Below are 13,322 nucleotides of genomic sequence, written 5' to 3'. Positions count from 1 at the left end.
AATCTAATCATATTGGCATGAGTCCATCTGCACTCAATGACTCGAGAATGCCTCATTAAATAAAAGTCCATCTAATCTTGGATTGAAATGCATGTAAATCATTCATGCTCAAATCCTAATCAATGTTCTCCAGTATCTGTATAAATTCAATGCTAACTGTTCCAGTAGAATATTCTGTACTTGAAAATGGCAGCTTTATCACAGCTCATCAGTCACCATGTCTCAAGTTCCACTGTACTACCTACCTTCAATATGCTGAGCTGATGGAACTATCTCATTGCATGTCAGTACATAAATAGTGATTGAAGCAAGTTAACTTAAGAATATGGCAAAAGGATCATTCGATGCATGCACAGACGCACTGAATGAAGTGATATGTTGATTGTAAATGTATGATTGAAACTTCTGTATGAAATCTGTAATTATAAATTTATGAAATGATGCCTGGCTATTGTACAATAGAGAAGAGGTATAATAATAACAACAACAATAATATAGAGAATGAATGTGGTACTGTTTTTGCCTGCTGATTTCACTGGCACCGTCAGTTTTTATGCAGTTGTGCAAATAATAAAACTGCAATGATGAAAATGCGCCGTAATAATTTGGAAAAAATTATATTTCTCGAAAACTATTGTAGTGTACTACATCCTGTTGCATTGTTTATACGAGGATGTTTAAATTGTGTGCCAAACAACTAAATGTAATAATTGGCCTCTGGAGACTATATGTGTAAATTCGCATAATGCTGGTACAGAGAACAAATGAAACCATTCCCCAGTCGATTCCATTTGAGCCCTTGTATGTTGTTGTAGCACTGTTTGATAAATTTTTATTAATTTATGAAGATTTGCAAATTTGCCTAATTTTGTGTGCATTAGTATCCAAAGTACAAACATAACAGGTTGGTTATGTTAGTCAAAAAAAATGGTCTGGTTTCTGGATCTAATGATTCCATCCCCCAAAGACATAGCTGTCCAACTTTCAATCATCAGTCTTCAGACTGGTTTGGTGCAGCTTGCCATGAATTCCTCTCTTGTACTGATCTCTTCAGGTCATAGTAGCACTTGCATCCTACATCCTCTGTTATTAGTTGAATATATTCCAATCTCTGTATTTCCCTACAGTTTTTACCCTCTGCAGCTCCCTCTAGTTCTAAGGAAGTTATTCCCTGATGTCTTATCACAGATCCTATCATCCTGTACCTCGTCCTTATCAGTGTTTCCCATGTGTTACTTTTTTCACTGATTCACCATCTTATTCCTTATCAGTCCACAAAATTTTCAATGTCCTTCTGTAGCATTATAACTCAAACACCTCTAGTTTACTTTCTAGTTTACTTCCAGTCCATCTTCTCTTCTCATTCAACTATTCATTTCATTCCAAGATCTTGTAATTCTTTACTTTTGCTGAGGATAGCAGTGTCATAAGCAGATCATGTTGTTGATATCCTTTTGCTTTGAATCTTAATTCCACTCCCAAACCTTTCTTTTATATCCATCATTGCTTCTTTGATGTATATATTCAACAATAAGTGTGAATGGTTGCCTCCATGTCTTTCTTATTTGTCTTCCATTCTTATTGTTACCTCAGGGTTCTTGTACATATTGTATATTACCAGTCCTTGTCTAGAGTTTACACCTATTTCTCTCATTATTTTGACATCTTGTACAATTTTACACCTTGGAATTCTTTATGTATGTCAAAAAATTCTGAGAATCTATCTTGGTTCTTTTTTTTAATTCTTGCTTCCATTATCAAGTAAAATGTTACAACTATCTTGCCTTGCCTTTACCTTTTGAAAGCCAAACTGATAATCTAACAGGTCTCAGTTTTCTTTTCCATTCTGCTTCATATTATTCTTGTTAGCAACTTGGATGCATGAGCTGTTAAGCTGATTGTGCAGTAATTTTCACTCTTATTTGCTTTTGTTATCTTTGGGATTGCGTAGATGATATTTTTTCCAAGTCTGATGGTATGTCTCAATTTGCCATCCCCCAATGAATTTAGAAATTTCTGCCTTATTTGATCACAAGTTTTCTAACACATTGTCAAATTATCTAATGGATCCCCTATGTGTACCATATCAACTCACATTTCTTCTTTAATCACACTATCAGTGGTAGAGACCTTCAGTTTTTTCTTTCCATCTGTCTGCTCTCATTTGCATTTAACAGTGCAATTCCCATTGCACATTTAATATTGATACGTTTGCTTTTAATTTCACCGACTGTTGCTTTTTCCGTATGCTAAATCAGTCCTTCTGATGACAATTTCTTTTTTGATTTCTTCACATATTTCTTGCAGCCATTTCACTTTGTCTTCCATGCTCTCGCTATCCCAAACATTTTTATACTTATTTCTTTCTTCTGTCAATTGAAGTATTTCCTCTGTTATCCAAAGTTTCTTTGCAGTTACCTTCCTTGTACCAGTGTTTGCCTGTCTAACATATGTGTTTGCCCTTTTGAGAGATTCCATTCCTCTTCAAATGATCTATCTGTTGTGATATTCGTTCTCTTAGTACTGATAGCCTTAGAGAACTTCAACACACCTCTTCATTCCTCAGTACTTCAGCAACCCACTTAATTCCACAGTGATTCTTCTGGATGATTCTTTTAAATGCCAGTCTGCTCTTCATCACTATTAAATTGAGATCCAAGTCTGTATCTGAATCTGGGCATGCATTGCAACCTAATATCTAATTTTGGAATTTATCTGACCATAATATAATCCAGCTGTAATCTTCCTGTGTCTCCAGGCCTTTTTGTCCTCTTACAATTCGTCACTCATTCCTGGTGCCATATCCTACTGCACCATTACAATCACCCTTGAGTACTATATTATCATCTCCCTTTGCATATTGCATTACTTATTTGCTTTCCTCATATACTTTCTCTGTCTCTATAGATTCTGCTTGTGACATGATATCAGCATATATATCTCAACTTTTGTAGTTGGTTTGATGTCGATTCTGAAAACGCCACACTATCACTGAATGTTTCATGGTAACTCTCTCCCCGCTTTCCTATTCATAAGAATTCATACTAGTGTTATACTGTTTTCTGCTTCTGTTATTAGCCCATGTTCATCTGATCATAAATTCTTATCTTTCCACTTCATGTCACATCACTTCACTTTGCTGATCCCTTTGCTTTTCCCTTTTCAAGTTTTATGGCTTCACTACCATGTTCAAACTTATGACATTCCCCATTCCGATTTGTAGAACATTTCATTATTGTTGGTTATTCAGTCTTTTTCTCATTATCACTTCCCCTTGACAGTCTCCTCTTGGAGATCTAAATGGTGAATTAATCCAGAATCTTTTACAAATGGAGAGATCATCATTATACTTTTTTAGTAAGAGGTCACATGTCTTGTAGATACAAATAATATGCTTGACACAGTATTTCTATTTCCTTCTGCAGCCTCATCTTGTTGATTACTGCTGCTTCTTCCACTTTTACAGTCGGTTTCCTATCCCAAGGGCAAGGAGGTACCCCCAACCTCTGTTGGCACCTTGGGCTTCTTTAACAAGGCCATTGCTGGAATGAGGGTGCTTCCTTATGCTGGAAGTCTTTGGTCACCATTGCTGATGATTTTTATTCCAAATTGAAGCAGTTTCTGGAATCAAGTCCTGAACATTTTGTTTTTGTATGTCCAGCCTTGTGATTGGAGGTCTTGGAGACTTCGGCCGTTCACTTGTGTAATAAAGTGAAACCCTACAACCATCCTTATGATGTCATTTATTGTATGGTTACAGTTTCAGCAGTTCAGCCTGCAAAAGCCACTTACAGAAGTTGGCCACTGATACATTGTGTATACAGATGATTTTAACCCACTCAGCATCAACTAAGATCTGAAGATGGTGCACTGAGGCACCGAAACTGGAGCCATACAATAAATGACATCATAAGGACAGTTGTAGGTGTTTCATTTTAGTACTGGCCATTTTGATTCCTTATGTAGACTGAAAGAAAAAAAAATCAGAACACCAGAAAATAATTACTGTAGAGTAGTGAAATTTCAGAAATACATTTGTCTAGGGAACATGCTTAAGTGATTAACATTGCATGATCACAGGTTAAAGTAAGTGCAAGGTAATCCATTGCAGGTGTGAAATTCTGGTATATTAATAACTGATGTAACTGCCAGAATGTTGAATGCAAGCATGCAAATATGCATGCATTGTGTTGTACAGGTAGCGGATGTCAATTTTTGGGATGGAGTTACGTCAGTTGCACTTCGTCAGTCAGTATACAGATGGTTAATGCTGCTTGTGGATGATGCATGATGCTAGAGAGCTGTCATCCGTTGATGTCCCATATGGGCTTGATTGGACCAATCTGATGATTGAGCAGACCATGCAACATGTCGGCACTCTTGCTCTGTAGAGCATGTTGTGTTACAGCAGTGGTATATGGGTGAGCGTTTTCCTTTTGGAAAACACCCAGTGGAATGCTGTTCATGAATGTTGGCAAAACATGTTGAATCACCAGATTAGCATACAAATTTGCAAGCAGGGATTGTGGGATAACCACGAGAGTGTTCCTGCTGTCATACAAAATTTCACTGCAGACCATAATTCCAGGTGTAAATCCAGTGTGTCTAGCACGCAGACAGATTGGTTGCAGGCCCTCAACTTGTGTCGTCTTAACCAACACACGGCTATCACTGACAATGAAACAGAACCAGCTTTCATCAGAAAACACAACAGATCTCCACCCTGCCCTCCAATGAGCTCTCGCTTAACACTGCAGAAGTCGCAAATAGTGGCAGTTTGGGGTCAGTGGAATGTGCACTATGTGGCGTCCGGCTCAAAGACGTCCTTAGATTGGTAACAGTTCATTGTGTCACTGTGGTACCAACTGATGCTCAAATCGCTGCTGCAGTTGCAGTATGCTGCACCAGACCCATACACTAAACATGATGGCTTTCTCTCTACGTAGTGCCAAGTGGCCATCCAGAGCCCAGTCTTCTTATACCATGCATTCTCCTATCAGGTGTTTCTGCAGTATCACAGAAGGAACATCCAACTTCTCATAACCCTATTACACAACCTCAGTGAGATGTTGATAACAGTATCTTTGTTGCCTTTAAGGCATTTTTGACTGAAATCAGTGCACCACATCCAATCTCAAAGATAACTGATGCTCATGACAGTTACAGTGTGTATTTAAAGCAAACTTGATATGCATCCTCATAGTGCCTCTACCAGTGCCACTATTTTTTAGACTGGCACAAAATTTGAGAGACATCATCTTTCAGATGTAGAAACACATCTACCAGCTTTTGTTTGTCACACAACTCATTCTTGATGTTGTGACTTTTTCTGTGAGTGTATTATTGTTCAACAGTGATATGGAAAGGCTATATTACTGCTCACCACATAGAGAAGGTTTTGTGTCACAAACATGCACAGTGAAAGAGAATGCTAGAAATATGTCAGGTTTCGGACAAAGTCAGAAATAAGAAACTCAACACATTCACACCACGAGTCGCACACGTATGACCTATGTCTCCTGGTTCCAAGATCTGAGTGCAATGTCTAGTGGGGGTAAGGAAGAGGAATGGTGTGGGGAGGGGTTAGTGATAGCAGGTTAGGGGTGGGGGAAGATGCCAGTGTTGCCTGCACAAGCATGCAGGGACATGTTGGTGCTAGGGTAGGGTGTCTGGGTGCAGTGTTGGGAGGCCTTGCTGAGGAGAAGTAGTGTGTTGGGTGGTGGGTGGGCGAGAGAGGGGAGAAAACGAAGAAATTATGCAGTAGAGTTGGCAGGATAGAAGGCATGTGCTGTGCTGTAGCAGGAGCAGGGAATGGGATAGACAGGTGGAGGACAGAGACTATTGAAGGTTGAGGCCAGGAGGGTTCAGGAACATTCCTGTATCTCCCCTTCCATGCTGCCAGTCCAGTACTACACATTCTATCGTCCCACCAATGTACCCGTATAGTCCTTTCTTCTTGACTTCTCTCTTCTCCCTTTACTCCTGTCCCCCCACCTAACCCACAGCACAAACATCTGTTGCTGCACCCTGCCAGCCTATCCCATCCCCACTGTGTCCCGGCATGATCCTGCAGGCAGCACTGGCATTCTCTCTACCACTATCCTGCTGTTCCTCTCCATCTTTGTTGCATTCCTCTTCCTTACCCTTAGTACCCCTCCCAGCTAGAGTGCTATTGACGTCAGATGCAGTTACATTCAGACCTTGGTTCCAGTAGTCAGTAGTCGTGTGTGTGAATGTGTGTTTGTTTTCTGCTTCTTCAGAAGGACTTTATCTGAAATATTCCTAACATCCTTTTTCATTGTACCTTTCTGCGACTCAGTGCCTCCACCATGTGATGAGTAACAGTCTATCCTTTCCATATTGTTGTTACTCATCCTGGTCTTTCCATTGTTATATTATTGTTCAAATTCACACCACTTCTGCAGCCTTAGCCTTGTCGCCATTACTCTCTGCCTGGCTGACCATTGAGCAATTTAACTTCCATTTGTCAATGCTTCTGTCACCTCTCTCTCCTCACAAACCTATCAAACCGTGCCTACAGGACCTCATACTCTACTTGGATGAATTCCCACAACACCACATCTACTCTCCCTGATTGGGCCATACTGTCAAGCAGTTGATTATATTTATATCATATTTATCAGAGCTACAAATTTGAGAATGATAAGTTTGCACCTGTAATAATGTGGAAAATTCTGCAACATCTTTGGAAGCAGTCTGTGAGTGGTAGCTGCATGTGATGAAGTGTAGGCCAATATCAAGTATGTGTAGACAGTTGTTGCACAACAGACATAATTCCACTGTTATTTCTTTTAAATACTAATTAAGGTGTACCAGTAAAAATTGAAGACATGGTTTGTCACGTTCCGTATGATTATGCTAGCCAATGTATTGGGCAATTTCTTACTATCAACTCATTTGTAAATGTTTGCATTTTGAAAATTTATTGGGAGTCCCATACAAATTTGCTTTCGATGCCCATGTCCTTAAGGATATGTCAGGCCTGGTACACATCTACAGAGCAGCAAGTTGATTTTATTGTGTATTCTGAGTCGTATATATCCAAAATTTCATGCGTGTTTTTCTGTTTAGGAGGTTTACTCCCACCTTTGGTAACTGTAAGTGTAAATTCAGGAATTGTAGAAGTGACATTTATAAGGGTGCACTACACAAAGGAAGTAGCTACTCGGGTAGCAGAGTATGTGTGAAGTGAACATGGTTTGTTTCCAGGCTAGGCAGTAGTTTGAGGTACTCTGATAAGCACTCACCAGATGACATGCAGATAACAAAACCAGACCACATTCGGAGTAAAGCCACTTCGACTGTCTAAATTTTAGCAGTAAATTGTCGATGTATTCATAACAAAGTACTGTTACTGTCCTCAACCAAATTTCTCATACTCAAATTATTCTTGGAGCCAGGAGCTGGCTGAAACCCAAGGTAAATAATCGTGAGATATTTAGTAAGTTGCAGAACATACATCGAAAAGATAGATTAGGCACCATAGGAGGGAGGGTGTTCAGTGCAGTTGACAAAAATATTGTCTCTGACGTCAAATTCGAATGGCAGTGTCATTACCTGGTCACATATAAGACCCGTTTCACATTGGGACTCTGGTGACGGTCACCAGCAAAGGTCACAGACAGAGGTACATTCATCTGAACTGGAGCATTCACACCGGGATGCTACACTGCCTCACTGTGACCCAGCAGTGACTCACCCTCGCCACATGTGAGGGACAAGGTCACTGTGTTTGCAGCAGTCACCACCGGATGTGCATTAGTTTGAATTGCAGTCTTCACACTGGAACACAAATCACAGATGCAGCGATGCAGATTTGCCAACCGACAGGCAGTCATTTCTGAGACAGTGACGCGAAACATTCGTTCTACATTACACTGCGTGCATTGTAGCCATGAGTTTAGATTTGGTTAACACAGAAGATTTTGTAAGTGAAATAGAAAGTCGTCCTGCTATTTGGGATGTGAAAAGCAAAGACTATAGCAACAAAGTGATGAAAACGAATGCGTGGCAAGAAATTATAACGATGTTTGTGCCTGATTTCAGTGAGAAGAGGATGGATGAGAAAAACAAAATTGGTAAGTTATATGTTCTTTTTTTAAATTTAATACCTTATTTTTCGGACCATAAAAGCCTAGCAAAATTTAGTTGCTACCCCTGTACGAGTCCATTTCACTAATTGATCAGTTGGCAATACCTGCGTTGTCAGACTCTAGTGTTCCAGAAGTGTTCACCAGTCACCAGTGACCATCACTGGCAACCATCACCCGTGTCCCAGTGTGAAACGGGCCTGAAAGGTCAAGGTGAAACAAAATTGATTGATGGATGTTTTTACCTGCCACCCAATTCTGCACGACAGTTTTAGAATTGTTCAAAGAAACTGTACACTTAGCAGCACGGACACATCCAGATCATGCAATATTTGGAGGTAACTTTGATCTATCGAGTTAGACTGGGATGTCAGTGGATTCATTGAAGAGGTAGAGACAGTCAGTGTTATGAAGTACTTTCAAAAACTTTCGGAAAACTGCCTTGAGCAACTAGTTAGGCTGCCCACATGCATTGGAAATATTTTAGACCTTGTAACTAAAAGCAGGCTTGACCTTATCAATAGCATCATAATAGAGACAGGAATTAATGGTCATGATAGCATCATAGCAGTTGTGCTTTTTAATGGTAATAAATCAATCAAGAAGGCTAGGAGAGTATTTCCGCGAGAAAAAAGCAGATAAGAAATTGTTGACATCCTACTTAGATAATGCATTGACATCATTTAGTTCCATTATGCTGGAACAGAGGAATTATGGGCAAAGTTTAAATGGACTGTACATTGTACTCTGGAGATGTATGTGCTGAGCAAGTGGACAAAAGATGGGAAACACCCACTGTGGTTTAACAACGAAATTCGCAGGCAAATGTTAGTAGAAATTCGTGCAGTGGTAAAGAGATTGATGTGTGAAGCATACAACAGTTACCACTGTCATATGTTAGCAAAAGATCTTGCTAAAAACCCAAGAAAATTCTGGCCTTGTGAAAAATCGCCAAGTAGTTGTAAAACTCATATCCGTTCACTTGTTGACCAGTCTGGTGTGCCAGTAGAAGATAGCAAATGGAAGACAGAAGTTTTAAATTTCACATTTAAGAAATCATTCCTGGTGCAGAGAAACAACTGGAAGTGTTGAAATCGAGTAACTCACTAAATTCGGATAGAATCCCAGACTGGTTCTTCAAAGAGTAATCTATAGCATTGGCCACTTACTTATCTTGAATTTATGATGAATCGTTCGTCCAGTGCAAAGTCCCAAGTGACTGGCAAAAAGTACAGGTGACTCCTGTATATAATATGTGTAAAAGAATGGGCTCACAAAATTACAGGCCAATATCCTTAACCTCGGTTTGCTTCAGAATTCTTGAACATATTCCTTGAGATGGAAAAGCTGCTGTCCATGAATCAGCACGGTATTAGAAAGCATCACTTGTGCAGAATTCTGCTTGCCCCCTTCTCACATGATATCCTGTGAACCATCGATTAAAGGCAACAGGCAGATTCCATATTACTAGGTGTCCAAAGAGCATTTGACACGGAGCTCCACTACAGAGTTTTAATGAAGGTGTGAGCGTATGGAATAGATTCCCAGATATGAGAGTGGCTCAAAGACTTCTGAAGAAACAGAACCCAGCATGTTGTCCTTGATGGTGAGTGTTCACCAGAGACGGGCCCCAGGGAAGTGTGATAGGACCGCTGTTATTTTGTATATCCCATTCTGTGGGTTCAGGAAGGTGACGTTGCATGACTATAGGAGGATACAATGTGACTCGAGCACAGTTCCTAGTTTGTGTGATGAATGGCAGCTAGTTTTAAATGTAGAAAATGTAAGTTAATGTAAAACAATAGGAAAACAAAACCATAATGTTTGAATATAGCATTAATAATGTGCTGCATGACACAGTCACGGCATTTAAATATCTTGGCATAACATTGCGGAACAGTGTGGAGTGAAAGAAGCTTGTAAGTATTGCAGCAGGGAAGGCAAATGGTAGACTTTGGTTTGTAAGAAGAATTTTAGGAAAGTGTGTTTAATCTATAAAGAAGAGTCCGTATAGAACACCAGTGCACTCATTCTTGAGTACTGCTAGAGTGTCAGATTGAAGAAAGACATTGAAGCAGTTCAGATGCAGGCTTCTACATTTGTTACCAACGGGTTCAGACAACACACAAGTATTACTGAGATGCTTCGGGAACTCAAATGGGAATCCCTGGAGGGAAAGCAATGTTCTTTTTGAGGAACACTATTGAGAAAATTTAGAGAACAGGCATTTGAAGCTGACAGTATAACAATTCTGCTGTTGCCAATATACATTTCATGTGAGGACCACAAAAATAAGAAAAATTAAGGCTCGTACAGAGGCATGTAGACAGTCATTTTCCCCTCGCTCCATTTTTGAGAGGAACAGAAAAGGAAGCAACTAATAGTGATATGAAGTACCCTCCACCATGCAGTATACGGTGACTTGAGAAGAATGTATAAGGAGTCTAGATGTAAATGTAAGAGTACAAGTGTCTATTGAAAACAAGCTTTGACCATTTTTGCTGCATTCAAGACAATGCATCACTCAGAGTTTTACATGTTGTTGTGTGATCATTCTGTCATCGGCATAAACACTAAGTACACTTGAAGATGACTAGCAACTGAGCTGAAAACAGTTGTATGACTAAAACTATAACATAACTGGCAACTGTAGCATATGATTTCTGTAAAATGAAGCTGACTGTTTATTTTTTATCCATTTTGTAACATGTACCATGTCTATGTTCACTTTTTGCCTTTTTGTCCTCCTGTTTTCTCCTTGGTTTTGAGAAAAGACTCTGTTTTATTTCATTTCTCAATGTTAATGTGTGTGTGTATTAAATTTTGTAATACATAAACAAACTATCTGTGCTATGAAACATTTAACTTTTTTTTCAAAGCATTAATGAAAACTTACCATTTTGCAGAAGCTTATACTACGGCTACTGCCACAATTGCCATTGGACTCATCCAGCTTGGCTCAGCTGTGGGGAAGGGTGGTTCGTGGCCTTGCTTCACCACCAAGGCGAGATGTGGAAGCTCTGTATCCTTATTTCCATCAATGGCTCGCTGCCCAGGCTGAAATGTTGCCACTAATCAGCATTGTACGCAGTCCACCTCGCTCCTTCTCTGTCACTAACAAGGTGAAGATATTTCTTTCACTCAAGAAGTATATGTTGTAAGATACCATTACTAAGCAATTCTAAAATTCTCTTTTGTACGTTGAAACCTAATGCAGCTATTTAAGTATTAGATAATGTTCAAAAATATAAAAATTATAGCTATTGACACAATTTGGAGCAATTGTTGAAGGGGAATATTCAGTATAGCAACCATATATTTTTGTAATGTTTTACACAGTCATTACTTCTTTGGTTCACACCCATTTCTCAGTAACACAGGTCTGCAAAAAAATATTTTTTGGAAGTTGTTTGAAATTTGATAACTGGCAGCAGAAGCACGACAGACAGGCACTGTCGTGAAAATACTGCTGGTTTCTCCCAAGTACTCTTTATTTTACGTATATTTAGTATAAAAACAGCTAAATAACAGTTTATGGAGATCCTAAAAACCAAAATACAAAGTCACTAGAGTGCTGAAATATTGAAAAAGTCTAAAACTAGACAAGCAGTTTGTGAAATAACTGTATGTGATGGAATTTTTTCACTATTTTTCCCGGAATCAGCATTGAAAACACTATAAAAATCACTTAATAAATTTGAAACAATTTTTATGTCGCAGACCTATGTAATCTGTTGCCCATAGGAAATAGATACCATGTGCTTATTGTTACTATACAGCAACAAGGATTTTAGATACAGGGAGTTGCCCACTTGATTGGCATACACTACTTTCACATAATTCAAATATTCATTTTTTGTTTTGGATACAAAACATTGAAGAATTGTCTTGCAGTGGCTGCCTTGTGTCAACAACACCTGCTAGTGACCGCTTCCTGCAAATTTTGGCTCGTAGGTTCCCCAACGAAACAAACCCAGTCATAACTTTAAGGTGTCTAGAATCCCACCAGTATAATGAATGTGATAAATATAGGAATGGGCAGGGAATTGCTGGCTGACTGTACAATAACTTCCAGCTGATTCAGTAAACCTTTCAGGGTAACAATTGGAAGTAGGGAGCAGTGGAAGAATGAGGCAAGATACTTGTCAGGACACCTGGTCTGATTTACTGAGGGCTTGAAACAACTGAAGGTGCTGGGGCCGGTGTATACAAAGTGCAGCCTACACTAGGGGGCAATTTCTCAATGGGAGCTGGCCACAATATTTCAGGTGGAAATATTTGCTTTCACAGCATGTGCAGAGGAGATTCTATGTAGATGCTATAAGAATCATTACCTCTATATTCATTCAGACAGTAAAGCAGCTCTGAAATCTGTATCAGCCCATGTAGTGGGGTCAAAGATCATTCTCTCAGGAATTAGTAGCAGTGAATAAGCTGATAGGCTAGACAGGACAGGTGCGACATCTCCATTTATGGGAATGCAACCTGTCTTAACCACCATTAAGGTAATAGTAAAATCAAAACTACATAGCTAGATCATGAGCATCGCCCAGAATATTGGACTAAGATCCAGAAAACAAGAACATGGCAAACTATTAATGCCAGAGCCATCTTTTAAGAGAAGTATTACAATCGTGGGCTTGCAAATGAGACAGATTGCCCATGGTAAGATTAATGACTGGTCATGGGACCTTCAAGGAACACTTGCACACAGTGGGCGTAGAGAAAGAAGCAACTAAGTATAGGGTATGTTTTGAAGGAGAAGAAACTGTGTCACATTTCATTTGTAGTGTGAAGACACACAATATTTGAGCCTTTAATTCTTGAAGAAGTTGTAACTAAGGAAGAACTAGCAAAGGATCTCGTACACCACTTTAAGGGTACAGGCTGATATTACTAGAATGACAAGGAGAGAAATCACACAGTATGCTCGGTTCCAGTGTCGCCAACAGTAGAATAAGACATGTTGTTTTGTCTCACTATGTAAATCAAATCGAGTAAATACCGGGGAGGATCCATTTTACATTGTATGGAATGGACCATCACAATATTCCTTGTTACCCAAAGCAGGTTTTGATTTGTCAGATGTGCACTTTCAGACTGCCTTATTTTGGCTATAGCTTTGTCTGTATCTCATAGCAAAGTTTGTTTCTGGTTCTATAAGGTTTATTGAGTCTCCCGTAATATATGCCTTCAGACAGTTGCAAATAT

At 39.3% G+C, this 13,322-nt stretch overlaps 1 protein-coding gene across 1 annotated transcript in view; it reads left to right on the top strand.

Moving 5' to 3' along the window:
- Positions 1-13,322, top strand: part of LOC126203694 (protein PAT1 homolog 1) — a 117,845-nt gene that overhangs the window by 84,020 nt on the left and 20,503 nt on the right. The window contains exon 12 of the mRNA XM_049938065.1: positions 11,018-11,233. Coding sequence (XP_049794022.1) covers positions 11,018-11,233 — 216 coding nt within the window. The remainder of the gene's footprint in view (positions 1-11,017; positions 11,234-13,322) is intronic.

Source organism: Schistocerca nitens, chromosome 9 (genome assembly GCF_023898315.1).
Source record: "Schistocerca nitens isolate TAMUIC-IGC-003100 chromosome 9, iqSchNite1.1, whole genome shotgun sequence".
Lineage (NCBI taxonomy): Eukaryota > Metazoa > Arthropoda > Insecta > Orthoptera > Acrididae > Schistocerca > Schistocerca nitens.
The sequence above is the reverse complement of the archived record's forward strand: the minus strand, read 5'-3'. Positions and strand labels throughout refer to the sequence as shown.